The sequence below is a fragment of the Syngnathoides biaculeatus genome, chromosome 9, assembly GCF_019802595.1.
Source record: "Syngnathoides biaculeatus isolate LvHL_M chromosome 9, ASM1980259v1, whole genome shotgun sequence".
NCBI lineage: Eukaryota > Metazoa > Chordata > Actinopteri > Syngnathiformes > Syngnathidae > Syngnathoides > Syngnathoides biaculeatus.
This window is the reverse complement of record NC_084648.1, coordinates 10,535,257-10,555,008: the sequence shown is the minus strand read 5'-3', so window position 1 is coordinate 10,555,008 and position 19,752 is coordinate 10,535,257. Positions and strand designations below refer to the sequence as shown.

The following is a 19,752-nucleotide window of genomic DNA, read 5'->3' as shown; positions in this document are numbered from 1 at the left end:
TCCGCACATGATATTTTTTTTAGGCAGTGTAGTAGCATTTTAGCACAATGCAATGCAATGTTATGTTGCCATTTTTTTTTTTTTTTACAAAATATCATGTAACTGAAATCAATTGTGAAGAGTAAAAAATAGGGCAAATTAATAATTATTATTATTTGTCGCAAAATTTGAAAACCAATTCTTTGTCTTTATGAAATAATTAAAACTATATAACATTGTTGTTAAAAAAAAAAAAGTCAGCTATCAAAACATGATATGCTTCCATTTCAATGTATGGATGTCATTTAATTAGGTTTTTACTTGTGACACCTGGCATTTTTAAAATTATGTTCCTATTATGCGTCCTTTTATCTGTTATGTATGTTTGTCAGTTTTCCTCATTTCATCTTTGACAGATTGTGATATAGGGATGTAAAAAAAAAAGATAATGAAATGAAACAACTATAACTTGTATATAAAACAATCTCCTGTTTTGTGCTTTATAGCACAAGACTACCTCCTTTAATGTACTAACATGGGGGGGGCATGTAATATGTCATTTGCCAGTTGTGTGTTGGAAAAGCAAAAAAAAAAAAAAGCAGGGGGGGTTTACAAAACATGTTGGTGAGTCTTACGTTACCTTTAAAATAAGCTTAAAAATATTGTTGGAAAATTAGCTCCAGCAGCCATTGCGATGTCATACAGTGAAGGGGTGGCCAACCTATGGCCCTTGGCCCTATACTGTCCATGCTCATTATAGAGTACATAATAAACCTTTCCCTCAGTCTTGAGTTTCCTCTGTTAGCATTTTGATCGACCTTTTAAACATCCCGGGAGCACAATGCCGACTGCTAATCGTGATTTCACACCGCAGCCCTGCCTGCATCGGTCGCTTTTTAGATTGCGAAACAACCGCCGGATTGTTTGCCTGCACTCACAGTGGTGCTGTGTGTATATGTGTGATATCAGGAGTTGTAAGAGTGGGCCGGCCCTAGAAACCTCAGCACGGTATAAATATCAAGCGAGGGACTCCCTAATGAACATTTTCCTAAACGAAGCTTCAGAGGTGCACAGAAAAGATTTGTATTCTTGCAAATGGAGATTAAAGACTATTCCCGGAAGCAGGTTAGTGTTTGATACTAATTTCCTTTCAACATGTTAAAATTGTGTAAAAGCTATCCTAAAATTGACATGAACATAAAAATCATGGCGTATTATTATGTCAAAAAATATTTTTTCCCCCCATTCCATTTGCTTTTAGGTGGACAAACTGTATTCTGACAATTTGTAAGTTTTTTTGTTTTTAATATTATTCATTTAATGTAATTGTTTTGAGTCAGGGCAGTATGGTGGAGCAGCTGGAAAGCGTTAGCCTCACAGTTCTGAGGTGCTGTGTTCAATCCCAGCCCCGCCTGTGTGGCGTTTGCACGTTCCCCCCCCACCCCCCGGGGCCGTGTGGGTATTCTCCGGGCACTCCGGTTTCCTCCCACATCCCTAAAACTTGCATTAATTGGAGACTCTAAATTGCCCATAAGTGTGATTATGAATGTGACTGTTGTCTGTCTCCATGTGCCCTGCGATTGGCTCTCAACCAGTTCAGGGTGTACCCCGCCTCCTGCCTGTTGGCAGCTGGGATAGGTTGTAGCACTCCCCATGACCCTTGTGAGAATAAGCGGCTAAGAAAATGGATGGATTGATTGATGGATGTTTTGGGTCACTAATTGGTCAACTATTCAGACATTGCTCAAACACCAAACGTTTGTAATATGCTGTACACACACTAAAGGGCAGTAAGTGCATTATGAATCACATCCTGAATGTAAAATTACCCATGAAAATTCTAAAATGAAGACATTCAACTCCAGAATTTATTTTCAAGATTTTTAGTACTTTTAATTAATAAATGTATTGGTTAATTGTTATTATTGTTTTATTTATATTGCACCCCTGCACAAATAAAAATGATGTTCCAGGAAAATTACTTTTGGTCACCCTGTTATTAACCGCGTGAAATGTCTTTACTATTTTTGCAGTAAAGGGTTTTTTTTTTTTTTTTTTTTTTTTTTTTCAAATTGCCTCTTTGTGACTCATGTGGTCTCCATTTTGGGTCAAGTTTAGGTGGGTCATTCGCTTCTGTTTCAGCTTTAGCTGTTAAAATGCATTTGTAAGGTTTCAATCTGGAGCTTAATTTGGGCAGTCTAGAAACCTTCACTTCATTCCCTGGATTCACTCCATTGCTTTGGCACTAATGTTTAATTTAGTTTTTCCCACCGTGTCGTTGCATGGTGACATTTCCGTTTGGTTGCGTCATCCTTTCATATGCTGCCTTTCGTTCCTCGTTCTGGTGCCGACAACATCATTGATGATGATGATTAAGTGGCAATAGTACTCGCAGGTCAGTCACGTACCACATAAATAGTGGGGTTGATTTGAACCATTTGGTCGTTGTTGTTGCGACCTTTCGCTTGTCCCATCAGGGGATTTGACAGTGACCCATTTGTTAATCTGTGCCTGGGGCCAGCGGTGGCTGGATATTGCTCCAAATCCACAGCGAAATGGAACAAAATGGGCTTCACTGTTCCAATACTTTTGTGGGGAATTGTATACATCCATTCATTTTCTTTGCCGCTTATCCTCACGAGGGTCGCGGAGCGTGCCGGAGCCTATCCCAGCTGTCAACGAGCAAGAGGTGGGGGACACCCTGAACTGGTTGCCAGACAATCGCAGGGCACACCAAGACAAACAGCCGCACTCACAATCTCACCTTGGGGCAATTTAGAGTGTCCAATTAATGCTGCATGTTTTTGTGATGTGGGAGGAAACCCGAGTGCCTGGAGAAAACCAACGTAGGCATGGGGAGAACATGCAAACTCCACACAGGCAGGTACGGGATTGAACCCGGGACCTCAGAACTGTTAGGCCAACGCTTCACCAGCTGATCCACCGTGCCGGCAATTGTATACATATACATGCATATTTACTCGCTTTTTATTATTCCCTCCAGAACGCCACCCATGGATTTAGAGGCTGCGTTGAAGGAATGCTCTGGCGCCCTTGATCTCTTTCTGAACAACAGGTTCAAAGATGCCTTAGCTCTTTTAGAACCCTGGTAAGTCCCACTTCTCCGTCTCCACACGTGAACACGATGTCCAGTACGAGATATGATACAAGATGTATTTGCCTTGGCTTCAGGAAGAGCCAGAGCATGTACCACGCCATGGGCTACAGCAGCATTCTCGTGATGCAGGCGGGCATGACTTTTGACCCGAAGGACATGAACGTCGCTATGGAGTCTCTCAGCGACGCCCTGCTGACGTGCCAGAGGTGTGGGGCCCGTCCGTTAGTCGGAACCGCGACGCGATTACAAGACAGAATTACGTACTGGCTTTTTTATAGACCATTAAACATGGTTTTGTCTCATCCACCTTTAGGTTTAGGAAAAAAATGGGAATAATGGAGACTCTAGCCAATCTGTGGTACAGACAAACACCTGAAACTCTGACAGAAGGTGAGACATCACTCCCCCACTAGGTCACAGGTGTCAAACTGAAGGCCCGGGGGCCAGATCCGGTCCACCACATGATTTAATGTGGCCCGCAAAGGCAAATCATCTGCGTGAACCTCCAGGATTCTTTTGAAAATCTGTACCAAAATTTCAAATTGTCATCGATCATAAATGATTACGTTGAAAGATTATGAGCATTTTTATGTTACCAAACATTGACAATGGTTGAAATACACATTACTCTTAATTTCTAATTCCAAAACTAGTTCATAAATTTCACATGTAAATACGATGAGGCAATTAAAGATTTTTATGGTTTCGCAGTCCTAAGGGCCCTATGAGGGAAACCGTATCGAAATGAATTGTCGTCCGCGACAAAAATGAGTTTGACACAGCTGCTCTAGGTGATCAATCCACTGTGACGTAGATAAATGATTATAGAAAACAGACAAATCTCTACATTCTTTGTAAAAACACATGGGTTCATTGATGACTAAATTACCTTTAATGGTCACAAAAACATGTTATATTTCATTAAATCTAAATTGTCTGATGTTTTTAAATGCGGATATTATTTTCATTCAAAACAAACATTTATGACAACACAATTTCACTTTGATGTTTACAAAATATCGTAGATTAGTTTTGCTGATTGTCTTCCATCTTTGCGAACTGTAATATGTCTTTGATGTTGACAAAAATATGTACATTAGGTTTGTTAAATATTCTAAATTGGCTTTTCTATTTCCAAAAATGCATATTTTGCTTTTGTTAGACATGTACGGCTTCATTTTAAGGTTTATGAAACCCATCCCGTCATGTTTAACAAACAGAGGAGATGCACGCCGAGCTCTGTTACGCCGAAGTGCTGCTGCAGAAGGCGGCGCTCACGTTCCTCGACGAGACCATCATCGGTTTCATCAAGGGAGGCATGAGGATCCGAAACAGCTATCAGATTTTCAAGTAGGCGAGATGCGGGTGTTGGGTCTTTTGTAACGGCTGAGGAAATCCATCAAAAATAAAATGAAATACTGTGTTGCGTTTGTGCAGGGAGTGTCAGGCTATGGTACACGCCAGTGGAGAAATGGAGAAGAAGAGCACGTATATTCACTTTAAGGGCGGCGTCAGCATGGGCATAGGATCTTTTAACCTGGTGGGAGCGCTCGCGCACTCACAGCCGTTCACAGAAAAGCATCCCGAGTGCTTGCAGTATTTCAATGAACTTGTCTCTTTTTCAGATGCTATCGCTACTACCAAGTAGAATCCTCAAACTGATGGAGTTTTTAGGTTTCTCGGGGGACAGGGTAGGTGTCCTTATGGTTTTCTGAATACTTTACCAGGTATACTTGTGTGTTAAGTGCCTCTGTATATGTGGATATGGCGGCACGGTGGCGCAGCTGTAGACTGTTGGCCTCGCAGTTCTGAGGACCAGGGTTCAAATCCCTGCCCACCAATGTGGATTTTGCACGTTCTCCCTCTGCCTGCGTAGGTTTCCTCCCATATCCCCAAAACATGCATTAATTGCACACTCTTAATTGCCCCCTGGTGTGATTTTGAGTGCGATTGGTTGTTCGTTTCTATGTTCCCTGCCATTGGCTGGCAACCAGTTCAGGGTGTACCCCGCCTCCTGCCCAATGACGGCTGGGATTGGCTCCAGCACTCCTGTGACCCTTATGAGGATAAGCAGGTAGGAAAATGGAGGGATGGATGGACATATATATCTATATTTTTTTCCACAGGAGATGGGTTTGTCCGAGTTGCGAGCAGGCGCGTCCAGCGACAGTCTGCGCTCCATCCTCAGCACGTTGACTCTGCTCATGTTTCACCTCTACATCTCGGTCATTCTAGGTAACGGACGTCTCTCTTTTGACCTCCAAATTGAAGCATGCTATTATTATAATTATTCTATTTTATTTTAATCATTCTCTCCTCCACACAAAGGTTCCGGCGACGTGGACCTGAGTGAGGCTGAGGCCCTGCTGGAGCCTTACGCTAAAAGGTTCCCAAATGTAAGATATTAAAGTAATATTGGATCATCAAATGCAACCTATTGATCCACAGTGTGGAATAATGTAGCAAAAAAATGACAAATTTGTCAAATTCAAATAGGTAACATCTACTCTGAGTACCTAAAAAAATGATCTGTAATTAAGTATAATCTATATCTTTCTGATGATTGGGAAAAGATGTACGCTAGGTAGTTTCTTGTCACTGTTCGGTGTCCTGAAGAGCAAATATTTTTTTATGTCTGCAAAAACACCTACTTCAGGTGTGTTAAAGTGTAAATGCTCCTTAGTAATGACAAAATGTGTTCATTTGGTTTCCAAAAACACATATTGGGCTCTCCGAAGACTCAAAACTGTCTTTGATATTTCCAAAAACATTGACGTTACAAGACGAAACGCTCTTAAATGTTTGCCAAAACACATTTACTAAGTTAATCAAAGACTCAAAATCGTCCTTAATAATATATATACAAAAACAGGCAAGATAGATATATTGAAGGCCCGAAATTTTCTTTAATATTTCTGGAAATTAGCAAGAACAACAACAGAAATTGCCATTGTTTTTCAATGTATTCATGTGTATTTGTATCCAACAGGGAGCCATCATGCTTTTCTACGTTGCAAGAATTGCCTTGCTCAAAGGAAACATCACTTATGTAAGGGACTCCCCGCGGAAATTCACGGCATTTTGGATCCGCTCGTTTGTGTTGACTGTCGCATTTCCCCGCGCAGGCTCAGGAAAAGTTCCACGCGTGCTTCGCCGCGCAGCAGGAGTGGCGGCAGATTCACCACCTGTGCTACTGGGAGCTCATGTGGGCCTACTCCTTTGAACAGAAGTGGCGGGAAGCGTACCATTACGCTAATCTCCTCTGCAAGGAGAGCAAGTGGTCACGGGTGAGTACGGAAAAAAATACAGTACCTACGAAGTACTCCACAGTACATTTGCGACTAGTTTATTCACCTATTTGCAGATTGTTGTCTTGCCGCTTTTGTGCTCAGAATATGCAATGCAAATTTTGCTATGGTCCGATCTTGTGGAATCTTGGTGCCAAGGAGCTATGTTGAAGTGAGTTGAGGCGCTTCATTCAAGCAGATCTCATGGCATTAATACGCAGTTATAAACCTTTCTTGATTTTCACGATTCACTACAGAGTTTACATGCTTGACAATGTTTATCGAGCCAATTTGAAAACACAAACTTCCTAAATGGTGTTTGATGGGTTTATTTATATTCTTTGACATTTACAAAAATGTACGCTAGTTTCGTGACAGACTGAATCAATTTTGAAGAAACAATAACATAACTACGGTTAGTTAAGCGTGAAATTGTCTACTGAAACAAATGAATACATTGAGTGTATTGAAAATGAAGAAATATGTTTTTAAAAAATGCATGTTAGATTCATTGAAGATTGTTCAAGTGGTTTTTGTTTCATCAAATTCATCGTCTTGCGTGTTTAACAAAAAATGTATTAAAGACTTGACGTTGCCATTTGTTAAATATTGCGTTATTATCTGATGTTTACAAAAACGAACAAAGACTTTTGTTGATTTCATTGAGAAATGTACAGTAGATTGTTTGATTTTTATGAATGTTTGTAGCGGCACGGTGACTCAGCTGGAAAGCCTATGCCTCACAGTTCTGAGGTCCCGGGTCCAATCCCGGACCCGCCTGTGTAGAGTTTGCGTGTTCTCCCCGTGCCTGCGTGGCTTTTCTCTGGTCACTCCCACATCCCCAAAAAGTGTGGTTGATTGAACACTCTAAATTGCCCCTAGGTGTGATTGTGAGTGGAACTGTTTGTCTCTATGTGCCCTGCGATTGGCTGGCAACCAGTTCAGGGCGTACCCCGCCTCCTGCCCGTTGACAGCTGGGACAGGCTGTAGCACTCCCCATGACCCTTGTGAGGATAAGCAGCTCAGAAAATGGATGGATGAATTCATGTTAGTTTTTCATCCATTTAATGCATTTTTTTTTTTTGTCAAGGCCGTCTACGTGTTCCAGAAGGCTTCCATACTGAGCATGCTCCCCGAAGAGGACGTCAAGAAACTTGGTGAAAATGTGGTGGATTTATACAGGTATGCCAAAAACAATTTAAAAAAGCATTTTGCACCTCGATCTACAACAGTGACACACGTGTGATTTGCAGGGAGGTGGACGGTCTGAGGTTGAGGATGGCCGGGAAGTCCATCCCAACGGAGAAGTTTGCGGCCAAGAAGGCTCAGCGCTACGCCTCCTCCAAGCCCGTCAAACTGGTCGTCCCAGCCCTTGTGAGGAGTGCTGCACGTGATTTATTGAAGGTGATATTAACAAGCGACATTTACACAAATGTCGTCCGTTTTGTCCGCCCCCCTCCAGGAGATGATGTACGTGTGGAACGGCTTCACCATCGTGGGCAAAAGGGCCGACCTGACGGAGAACATCCTGGCTACGTTGGAGAAAGCAGAGGAGGAGCTCAAGTACGATTCAAGTGAGGAGAAAGACACAATGGTAGCGGCTAAAGGGCTCTTTTCCAAAACTATAACGCCGCGTTGCCACTGTTAAACAGACCCGTCCGACTACCACTTGGATGACCAGTGTGTGGTCCAGCTGCTCAAGGGCTTGTGTCTGAGGCAGTTGGGGCAGCTCGACCAGGCCATGGTCTGTTTCAACCGCGTCTTATCCAGGTGAGATCCACATTGACTTCACCTAACATTTAAAGGTCAAGTGTCATCCCCATAAACATTCTAAAACAGATATTGACTTGAAAAATACTGATAACATTATTCACTTCAATGTCTACACAAAAAAATAAATCTGAGCAGAGAGTGCGTCATTCGCCAAAGCGCCTCCCCGTCATAGCCACATCCACGGCGGAGATGAGCCACCGTGGCCCGGCGCCACCCCGGCCGACAAGGCCCGTGGCCGGCTCGGCCTTATCGACAAGGCTGGTGGCGATTCACAAGACCTGCGGAAGCCGTCCTTCAGTGGCTGATGCACGGAAGCCTTCCGATGCGCGCATCAACACATTTAGCGCCCCTGATTTACAGATTACGCCCCCTCAACTATTGTTTTTTTTTTTTTTTTTTTTTTAGTAGCCAGGCCTACCTGTCATTTGGAACCCACAAAACTCTCCTCCTTTGCACCTGTGCAATCCAATTTTCACAACGAACCAGATCTTTTGGAAAAGTATGAAGTGTGAATCCATCCTTCCGAATGTTCGAGCAATATCCAGCAATGCAACGAGCCGGCATTTTGGCGAACACGAAGGAAACAATGAGCTACCTTCCCGCAGGTAAAACTAATAGAAAAAAACGGGTCCGCTTGAGCACGCACCTGCGTCCGACGTCACTTCCTGCTTCTTGTCGAAAACAAATCCCTCGAGAGGATTTTCATGACGGGAGTTAGAAAAAGCCATATATGTTAAAATCATGTTTTGTGGTGAAAAAAAACGTTTTTTCATTAATAACATACTAAAAATCATGGCACTTGACCTTTAAATAGGCCTGAACAGTTTTGCTTGATGCCCAAAAAAAGGCGGGAAAAAGGGAGATTGGCCACGTCTAGTCAAAACATGGTCCATCTATTTATCTTACATCGTACTTTAGGAACCTGACTGGGTACTTTTAAGTGGGTATTTTCTTCGAAAACTGAAAGTCAAGCAGTCTGATGCTCATTTTCCGGTGTCGCTTTTGCTGATTCGTCGCAGCGAAAGCGACCTGAAGCACGACAACTACCTGGTGCCGTTCACCATGTACGAGATGGGCCTGCTGCACAAGCAGCGGGGCGACATCGACAAGGCCGTCTTTATGATCGAAAGCGCCAAGTAAGTATCGAATAAAAGCACCAATGCCCTTTCATTTAACATTTGCCGAAACAAATTGCGAAAGGAAGCCGTTGTGGCTTGCAGGATGGACTACAAAGACTACAGCATGGAGTCGCGGCTCCACTTCCGCATCCACGCGGTGCTCAACAGCCTGGGCTCCTTGCCGGCCAAGATGCCGCCTTCGCGTACGCCGGCGTGAACGCTCCCATGACTGCACTTTCTATTATTGGATGGTCATATTCCTCCACGCTGCCTCATGACTCGAGGGCATCTTATTACTCTACTGTAAATGCCTTATACTGGGGCTTTGGAAATATTGTATTTACACCACAACTTTCATAAATGTGTTTTTTTTTAATCCACTTTTTATTTGTGATGTTGTCACTGGATTATTGTGCTTAAGTGTTGTATTTCCTCATATAAATGATCTTTACTCAACTGCACACATTTTTAGAATTATATTAAACAACTTGAAAGTTCAACCAGATCGTCCTTGATTCTTTGCCGGAGACTTCTTTACTACCGATAGGTTGTTTACCGTATTCTGTAGGGTTTGCTGTTTTGGTTAGCAACCAACTTTAAAAGAGGCTCAGCTACCAACTCTTTAACATGATCTCTGAAATGAGATCGTTTTATATCAGTTACCACTCGTTTTCTCCCCCAGTGAGAAAAGTGAGGTAGCTGGGATAAGCTCCAGCACTGCCGCGACCCATGTGGGGATAAGCGGCTCATAAAACGGTATATATACTGTACATATATTCACACAGTAATTGGCCAGCGGTGTCTATTTACTCGACTGCAGATTATAGGGCATCTTTATTTTTATTATCAAATATTGAGGAATGAAGGGTGGCACGGTCCCTCAGGTGGTATAGCCTTGACCTCACAGTTCTGATGACCCGGGTTCGATCCCAGCCCCGCCTGTGTGGCGTTTGCATGTTTTTCCCGTGCCTGCGTGGGTTTTCCCTGGGCACTCCGGTTTCCTCCCACACCCCAAACACACCCTAAATTGCCCCTAGGTGTGATTGTGATAGTGAGTGCGGCTGTTTGTCTCTATGTGCCCTGCGATTGGCTGGCGACCAGTTCTGGGTCTACCCCTCCTCCTGCCCGTTGGCAGGTGCGATAGGCTCCAGCACTCCCCGCGACCCTCGTGAGGATAAACGGCAACGAAAATGAATTGGGGAATGATTTTAATTGTCGTCAAAGATGGGGTCTCCGTGTGATGTTAGATCATCCTTAATAATTGTGTTGGTAAGATACATACTTCAGTAATTGCTGCTGTTTTGGCAAACAACGGGGTCTAACCCTCTCCGGACGAAATAGAATCTGAAACTTTCATAAAATGACTTGAAATTTTCGATTATATTAAACCTGTTGCAAATTTGCAACCCCTGCCCGGAAAGGGTTAAATGGGCTCACTAGGTAACTACTGCTGTGGTGGAAAAAATAGCATCTTTTAAATGATACATTTTTCATCATATAGATTCAGTTTTCTTTCCTAATGTGAAAACACAATTTTTCACATTACAGAAATATCTTACGCCGCTGAAACCCCAAAACAAAAATGTCACAAAGGACATCCTTGGAAAGAATGGATATATGGAAAATTTGATCTCACTGTATAAATAGTATGGGTTTATCTAACATATGGATATATATCTTCTCTCAATGTACTCGCAAATTTCAGTTTTGCCTTTTTTTGGGGGGGGTTTCCTTCTTTCATCTGGTTAAACAGAAAATAGTAGTTCTGGGGGTCACTATTAAAAAAGACACACACTAAATAATAATTTACTGGAGAAATGATAATAATAATATAAACAATTTACTCACAGATCTAAGTTAATTAAATTCTGGAATTTGAGAATTTCCGAACCCACATGACATAATCGCTCCAAAAAAAAAAAAAAAAAACGCTAACCGCTATCAATCAGATAGAAGTCAAACGGTGTATCATGTGACCCGCCCGGGACGCGTGTCGGGAGGAGGAGGAGGAGGAGGAGGAGGAGGAAAGAAGATGGAAGGGAACCGAGACGAAGCTGAGAAATGTATCAACATCGCGTCGAAAGCCATCGACGCCGGGGACAAGGAGAAGGCGCTAAAGTTCCTCCACAAAGCGGAGAAGCTCTTCCCGACGGGGAAAGCCAAAGGTAAGCCGTTGGTTCCGGTTAGCCGAGCCGGCCAGAGCTGTCGATTGCACGAATGGATTTTATACATTTACGTACGTTGCAGATATTTAAGTACCACAAGGCCATGTTTCAAACGCAGAATGTTGTGAAAGAAATGTTGCCAAGAAGTGAAGGCTTGTCAAAGCAAATTGCAATCTTGTACGCTAATAAACTAAGATAAACTCAGCTGTGCGGCTAGTTAGCTCAATTTTAAGTGAGCGTCCTTCACAACCATCGTGGAAAATGTTTATGTGTGCTCATATTTCTTATAAATCCACAAGCCTAAAATGTATTTATTTAGTGTAGTTGTCCGCGTTAGCACAATATTTGAGCTAATAGCAAAGCGCCACTGCACTGCCGACAGTGTCGTGACGTCATCAACATGCTGCCAATGTCGAGTGGTTGATAGCCATGACTGGCTTTACCTGAAAGTTTACCAACTAAGGCATTTTTTTTTGTCTTGACGACATTTCTTTTGGTGTCATTGTTTGCTATACAAATAAGGACTATTTGGTACATAATATTCTTGTTCTCAGTTTAAAAAAGAAATATACCAAAATACAGTTTTGAAGGTGAAGCTATGTCCTTTTTATGATTTTCTCAATCAAAACCCTCCCAATTTACGAAACAGAAATCATCTTAATCTTTCTAGTATATTTGAAGATCATGTTATGTGAAAAGCGCTAAGCAATTTTCAGGAGCCATCACTGGAGAAGGTGACTGCAGCCTAGGGACAGATTTAATGGGAGACAGTTGATCCAACGTAGTGGAAAGGTGGAGAAGGCTCGCTAGACAGGCACTATCTTGGTTCGGTCCATAACAATTTTTGGCACCGATGAGTATGAAACACCCCAGAATTTTACCTGTGGCATAGCCACTGCAAAGAATTGTGGTAAGCTAGCCATTTTAAGCTAAAAGAAAAAGTTTGCTGTATGCACACGTAGGAAGTACAACACGTCGGTCAAAATGTGCCAGTGAAGTGTCTTACCAGTTTTCGAATAATCAAATTGGATTTTTCATTTTCTTGGACTATTATTTTGAAGTTGCACTAAGAATAACAGATTGTGATTTGTATTTATTTAGTCATTTATTACTGTCAATATAAATAGCAGTCACTCACATTTGAAAAATGTACGGGTGTGGTCAGTCATGCCCGCAGATAAAGTTGAGGGTGTGATTAGGGATGGAATCTCAAGACCTTAAAATAACTTACTGGATTAATGTAACATAACCGTAAATTGAAAAATAAAATAAACAAATCCATAACTAAAATGGACAAAAAATTCAAACTCAAAAATGATCATTTCCAATTTCAAATGATACTAGTAGAACATGATATAAAATGGTATTTAAAATATTTCATCAATAAAAATTTTTGATCTGATAGACTGTATCTGAAAAAAAGTTAAATGCACTGGCCTGTCAAGGAATGAAGACTAATGGTCTGTACCCGCAATGTTTTGAAAACGCTGAAAGTTTAGTTCAAAATAATCGCCGTTAGTGGCAACAAGTTAGTGATAAATTGGAACAAACATTTCTGTCGGCAATCGTGATGTATTGTTTTTTGGGGGGGGGGGGTGTACGCATTGCCGTAACTGCCGTAAATAGGAGGCCGACTAGCTAGAATGCCCCTTAATGTGCGTTAACGTATTGGCTACACCTGAATCAAGCGACGAGGTGGATGATAGTCTGTCTTTTGGGGGGGGGGGGCACGCCGTCACACGATCAACCAAAACTGCCTTGCGATCGACACATTGAGCACCCCTGGTGTAACTGAACTTCCTTTGACATGGCTCATGATGTTGATGACTTTCAACGTAAATGCGCTTGCAGTATGTGAAGCAGCTCAGAACATGCACTTTTGGCGTCACTTCCGTACATGCTCAGTACGGTTAACTTGCATTTCCTGTTTCCGCGTGAATACTGATTGTTTAGGTGCAGGCTTGTTTAGTGAACAATGTTTATGAAATAAACGCGTAACTTAATGTCAAGACTACACAAAATAAGCGACGTCTTTCAATGTCTTTTTTTCTACTTGTAACAAATTTTACGCTTATTTTTTGTACTCGACTGTGCAGATTTGTGAGGGCGACGTGCTCGTCAAATCACAGTGACTGAAATAGTGAATGTGGTTTTACGTTGCTTGATTTTTAACTGTTTACAAGGTGACCATGAATGACTTGAAAGGAGTCTATATATCAAATACATTCATATAATTTTGTGTACATTTTTATTTTAAAATCACAGCCTTGTTGGAAGCGCTAACCAGGAACGGGAGCTCCGCGGCTAACGGTGCACATCGGAGGCGGCCAGCGCACAATGCGGAAGATGGCGCCGCACGGGCGGCGGGGGAATGCCCAGAGTCCGGGGGAGCGGGATCGTCCAAGGTGTTCATGCAAGAGCAGGTGGAAGGCGTGCAAAGGTGAGAGGTCTGGCTTAAAACATGATGGCGACACTAGTTAATGTTCATCTTAGGACACTCAATCATCCCATTTCTGTAGTGCTTGTCCTCATTATAGAGTTATAGGGGAACTATTCCTTGCTGACTTTGGGCGAGAGAGGCAGCGTACGCTTAGGACTGGATCTCCAGTCGATCACAGCCGAGCTTCGGTGGAAGCGGAAGCCTTTAGCCTAGCTTTGGCATCCGGGGCTAACGGCCTCTGCCGCCTGGAAGCTCGGCTCGTGGCCTGCTGCTGCCCACTTCGTTAGCCCCGGACACCTAAGCTAGGCTAAGGGCCTCCACCGCCACTGAAGCTCGGCTAAAGGCCTCCCCGGACGTCGAAGCTCGGCTCGTGGCCCGCCGCCGGAGCTCGCGGCAGCGGAGGCCTTTAGCCTAGCTTCGGCATCTGCTGCTAACATCCTCCGCCGCCTGGAACCTCGGCTTGCGGCTGCCGCCAGAGCTCGCTCGTCTGACTCTGCATCATTCCCGAATATTTCTTCCCTTGACCCAAAACTTTTGAACCTCTGGGAAGTGTTTTAAATTGAGGGGGAGGGGGGGGGGCATAGCATTTATTCTTTACTACTTGCTCATGTTTTTTCTTCCTTGTCAGAATAAAGCGCTGTAAAGACTACTACGAAGTTCTCGGTGTCACCAAAGAAGCCAGTGAGGATGAGCTGAAGAAGGCGTACAGGAAACTGGCCCTCAAGTTCCATCCGGACAAGAACCACGCCCCTGGAGCAACGGACGCCTTCAAAAGTGTGTCTCAGTCGGTCGCATGCCGTTCAAACAACGTGATCTAAAATTAATAGGATCTCCGTGTCGCCCACCAGAGATCGGTAACGCGTACGCAGTGCTTAGCAACCCGAGTAAACGGCGGCAGTATGATCTCACGGGAAGCGAAGAGCCGAGCGGACCGGGTCACGCGCACGGCGCCGGCAACGGGTTTGACTTCCACAGAGGGTTCGAGGCCGACATCACGCCTGAAGACCTCTTCAACATGTTCTTTGGAGGAGGCTTCCCATCCTGTGAGTTAAACATATGATTACGTGTGTCAGTCTTTTGGGTTGGCTTAAGAGCAAAGTTCAATATGGAGAAAGAATCTGGAAAAATGTTTTTTGCAATTACATTTTTTTAATGATCACAAATGACCATTTTAATATTTTTTTTATCGTGATTCATTAAATAGAAAGCAAACTTAACATATAAATGTATAACAAAAATACTACAGCGGAAAGGTGGATCAGCTGTAATCCATTGGCCTCACACTTCTGAGGACCCGAGTTCAATCCCAGCCCCGCCAGTGTGGAGTTTACATGTTCTCCCTGCGCCGCGTGGGTTTCCTCCAGGCACTCCGGTTTCCTCCCACATCTCGAAAACATGCAACATTAATTGGAAACTCTAAATTGCCCATAGGTGTGATTGTGAGTGCAAATGGTTGTTTGTTTCTATGCGCCCTGCGATTGGCTGGCAACCAGTTCAGGGTGTACCCCGCCTCGTCCCCGTCGACAGCTGGGATAGGCTCTAGCACTCGTGAAACCCTTGTGAGAATAAGCGGCTAAGTAAAATGGATGAATGGATGGATGGAATATGCTACATATACTACTTAAAAAAAAAATACTCATTAAAAAATGCCGAGCTCAATGTAGGTAGTATGATAAACATGTAATTGTTAATTCAAATCAGAATTTTGATCTTAATTCATTAAAATACATTTTCCAGCCATCTATTTTCTTTGCCGCTTATCCTCACAAGGGCCATTTCCAAATAATGTTGCATGTTTTTGGGATGTGGGAGGAAACCAAAGTGCCCGGAGAAAACCCACGCAGGCACAGAGAGAACATGCAAACTCCACACAGGCGGTGCCGGGATCAAACCCGGGTCCTCAGAACTGTGAGGCCAACACCTTACCAGCTGATCCACCATAAAAATGATTTAAAAAAAAAAAAAATCATACCATAAATAAATTGTAGAAATGTGAATGTATTCTGATTTGAAATAGAATATTTATCATACTGCATATCTAATTAGAAACTATATATATATATATATATATATATATATATATAATTTTTTTTTTTTTTTAACCTCCAAAATAAAAGAATTTGAAAATGTGTCACAAAGGAACATTGATGTATCTCCATCAGAATCAGCTTGATTGGCCAAATGTGTAAAAACACACAAAGAATTTTTCTCCGGCAGTCGTGGGAAGCCCTACCTAAAGACAAGAAAGAAAAATGTTTCAAGGGTCAGTAATAGATTTTTGTTCTCCCTTCCACCTCTCAGCAAGCCCACAGTCGTTCAGCAACGGCAGGACCAGCTACAGCCATCAGGGCGATTACCGACAGGAGAGGACTGACGAAAGAAGAGACGTACGTCCTTTGGTGTCGTGACATGACATTCCTCGCGTTCTCCTCAGTGTGTGCCGTTGTTCAACCCACGTTTCTTTCTCTCCAGGGGGGTTTCTCCATGTTTATCCAGCTGATGCCCATCGTGGTCCTGATCTTGGTGTCAATACTGAGCCAGATGATGGTTTCTCCCCCTCCCTACAGCCTCTACTCTCGACCGTAAGCGTTGCATCCCTCTCCTGAAATCCTCAACATATTTATTTATACCCTCAAACTTTTCACGCCAAGGACCACCTTAAGAAAAACACAGCTCACCGATTACCACCATAATGACAAATATTAAAATACAGTAGTAAATAATATAGAAACATTTGTTGTCTTTAATTATCCATTCAAAATGTATTGCACATGAGTTTTGTCCGAATCATTAGACTCATTTGAGAACAATGCGTAATAAATACAAAAATCTGTTGGAGAGGTTTACCAAAGTTTAACGTGTAGCCTCAACACCCTTTGTGTAGTTTGGAGATGACTCCCTGTATTTTTTTTTTAAATACATTGTTCTCAACTTGGCATTATAAATACTTCTTGGGAATTTGAGATTGAGAAGAATAATTCCGACCTGAAGTGATCGCTCCACAGTCGTGTGTATTTGGTTGGGCACCATCCTTCACGTTCAATTGTCGAAATCCATTGATCTTTTCTCATCTTTTTAGATGGTATTCTATAGGATGACCTCTTTGAATATCTGTCTCGTCTGTTGTAACAACCAACAGCACAACAAGTCTCGGGCATTGTGAACATTCTGCTCCGGTTCAATGTCCCCCACACTGTCACACTGCATCCCATACAAGAAGACTGAACAAAAGAGAATTAAATGGCATATATTTGAAGACCAAAATCTTCAATTTCATTTCATCCAACAAATGTTTACTGGCTGTAGACAGACGTGTAATATCAGAGAGGAAAGCTAACTGAAATTAGCAATGATTCCTGGTTATTATAACTCCACGTATTCTCTCCAGGTCCACGGGTCAGACGGTGAAGCGGCAAACGGAGAACCTGCACGTGGACTACTACGTCACCAGAGACTTCAAGTCGGAGTACAAGACGGCGGCGGCGTTGCAGCAGGTTGAGAAAAATGTAGAGGAAGACTACGTGACAAATGTCAAGAATAATTGCTGGAAGGAGAGGCAGACAAGTACGTGTATCATGCCATACTGGATGCCAATGAATATGAGTGTGAATAAATATCATTAGTTAGTTCCATTAAATTGAAAATATTTAAAAACTAAAAACGTCATGAAATTATTTTACATTCTATTAAATAAAAAAAGTATTCTCTAGATAAAAGTCAATTTCATTTAATTAAAAAAGTAACTGAAAATGCAATCAATAGAGAAAAAAATCGAGTTAAATGAATCAACAATTTGTTGAATAGGAAATAATTATATTAACCCATTCATGGGCAGGGTGGCAATTTTTTGCCTTATTGAGATAAAAGTCTCCTAACAGGTCACATTCAAGGAAATAACACTTTTTCGTTTATGGTTAAGTTATATGATAACTTGAGGCAGCCATGTTGGTTCAGGAAGAAAAGGGAAATAACGCTGCGGTAATTTAGACCAATGAGTTATCCTCTCCTGATACCAAATTATGGCTTCAGATTAAAACACTTAAATATTTTGATATATTGAAGGATATAATGCGTGAAAATCATGATGTCCCAAAAATGGGACGCTGCATCTATGGGTTAAATAAATGTTCTTGTCGAGATTAACATTCCGTCCAGGAAAAATAAAAATGCCAATAAATAAGGTGACATTTTATGAAATATTATGCAATCAAATTGAAGTACAAATCAGTCAACATTCATTGAATATGAAAATGTCTAATAGAAATGCAGTCATAATCAAATTGTTTGACAATTAGAATCAATAGATGACAGCAAATTAATGTTGCATTAAATGCTTTTATCATAGAGCATCCAAGTATTTTGAAATTTGAAAAAAAAATAAATAAATAATAAAAAATCCAACTAAATGTTTTCCCCTATGCACCAGAAACGGACCTGCTGTACGCTGCCAAGGTGTACCGGGACGACCGCATGCGCAAGAAGGCCGAGCATATGACCATGGACAACTGCAAAGAACTGGACAGACTGACCAACCTCTTTCGGGGCGGATGACTCGCTCAAACAACCGTTAAATCTTATAATGTATATGAATAGATGTGTATGTTCAGGGTTTTTTTTGTTGTTTTTTTTTAAGAGAATTTACACTAGGAGCAACAGAGAGGGAAAAACTACTACTGAAAATATCTCATACTTTGTGTACCTCACTGTTAGATCCGAAATGACCTTGACATTCCAAAAAAAAAAAAAATGACGCCATTACTTTCGATTCTTCTGCTGCTTCCCTAAAATCGAAAGGGGGGAAGGAAAATGGCTAACAATGAGTAGATCCACCCCCGTGTTGTTAAAGTCACCAATCAGCTTTCGGCATGAATGAATATCCATGTGGGGGAAAAAAAGGATGGAAACGTCACCGGTGGACTGAAGAACACTGGACTCACTTCGCCACACGCATTCATACTAGATGTACATGTTCTTTTTTTGTTTTGTTTTTTTAATGGTGGACCTTTATGCAAATATTTATGTAACTATAGAAGAAAGTGATTTTCTTCCACCCTTACTTATCAAGGAAATAAAGTAATATTAATAATTGGAAGCATCTGTCTTAGTAAAGGTAGATGACTTACATAGATTACCGATGATGTCACCACAATCCCAGGATTCCCTTGTCTGCCATCTTGTGTGTCACAACCGGTAATTGGAAACCTATCTATGGTGTACCAAAAATGAATAAATGATACAAGCTACTTATCTTTAGCGTAATAGCATGTTTTCATAAGTCTTATTTAGATGTTTTTGTTTTTTTTTTATAAAAAAAAATCAACAAACCACAAGAGTTGCCTATTATGTATGCTGGATTACAATGACCTGGTTGTCTGAATCTTTCGTGGGAGGAAATTAAAATGACCTCTGCAATTATGCGCTTCGGATAATATTAAGATTAAGACATTTAATCATGCAACAAGGGTGAATAAACTTCTAATTTTATAATTCAAGCAACGTGTTTGCTTCAACAGCACGCTGAGGTGAAAAATTGGCCCTTTATTTCATTTCTGTTTTCTGACATAACGAGGTAGAAAAGATGGATGACTATCTGCAGATTCTGTATTTTTATTTATTTATTGCTTTATAAAGGTTACATACCCAAAGAATGACGGATTCTAACACTTGCAAAATCGTGGTCCCGTCTCGCTTTCCGCGTCCAACACCAATAATCAAGAAGTAAAAAGTTAATTTAAAAAAAACTATATATGTTTTTTTATTTAATGTTTGTTGGCGTGTCACGAGTTTGTTTTAACGTCAAATATGTTCTTTGGCCCACTAAATTTCGGTAACCTACAAACATGACGTCACAATAAGTAAAGGTAAGTCTCGG

The 19,752-nt window shown here is 41.8% G+C and overlaps 2 protein-coding genes across 2 annotated transcripts; both read left to right on the top strand.

Moving 5' to 3' along the window:
- The first annotated feature begins 207 nt into the window (after positions 1–207).
- LOC133506024 (tetratricopeptide repeat protein 39B-like) lies at positions 208–9,731 on the top strand. The gene is made up of 18 exons (XM_061829719.1): positions 208–1,104; positions 1,241–1,266; positions 2,984–3,088; positions 3,172–3,303; positions 3,411–3,487; positions 4,318–4,447; positions 4,535–4,637; positions 4,723–4,788; positions 5,224–5,332; positions 5,426–5,493; positions 6,087–6,146; positions 6,223–6,384; positions 7,475–7,566; positions 7,638–7,758; positions 7,847–7,958; positions 8,037–8,154; positions 9,177–9,293; positions 9,378–9,731. Exons 1-18 carry the CDS (start codon positions 1,075–1,077, stop codon positions 9,490–9,492), a joined length of 1,743 nt encoding a protein of 580 aa, XP_061685703.1. The 5' UTR covers positions 208–1,074; the 3' UTR covers positions 9,493–9,731.
- A 1,510-nt stretch (positions 9,732–11,241) lies between these two features.
- On the top strand, positions 11,242–19,127 carry dnajb14 (DnaJ heat shock protein family (Hsp40) member B14). The gene is made up of 8 exons (XM_061830539.1): positions 11,242–11,440; positions 13,706–13,880; positions 14,509–14,654; positions 14,729–14,923; positions 16,182–16,267; positions 16,353–16,462; positions 17,269–17,444; positions 18,307–19,127. Exons 1-8 carry the CDS (start codon positions 11,308–11,310, stop codon positions 18,429–18,431), a joined length of 1,146 nt encoding a protein of 381 aa, XP_061686523.1. The 5' UTR covers positions 11,242–11,307; the 3' UTR covers positions 18,432–19,127.
- Positions 19,128–19,752: the final 625 nt, after the last annotated feature.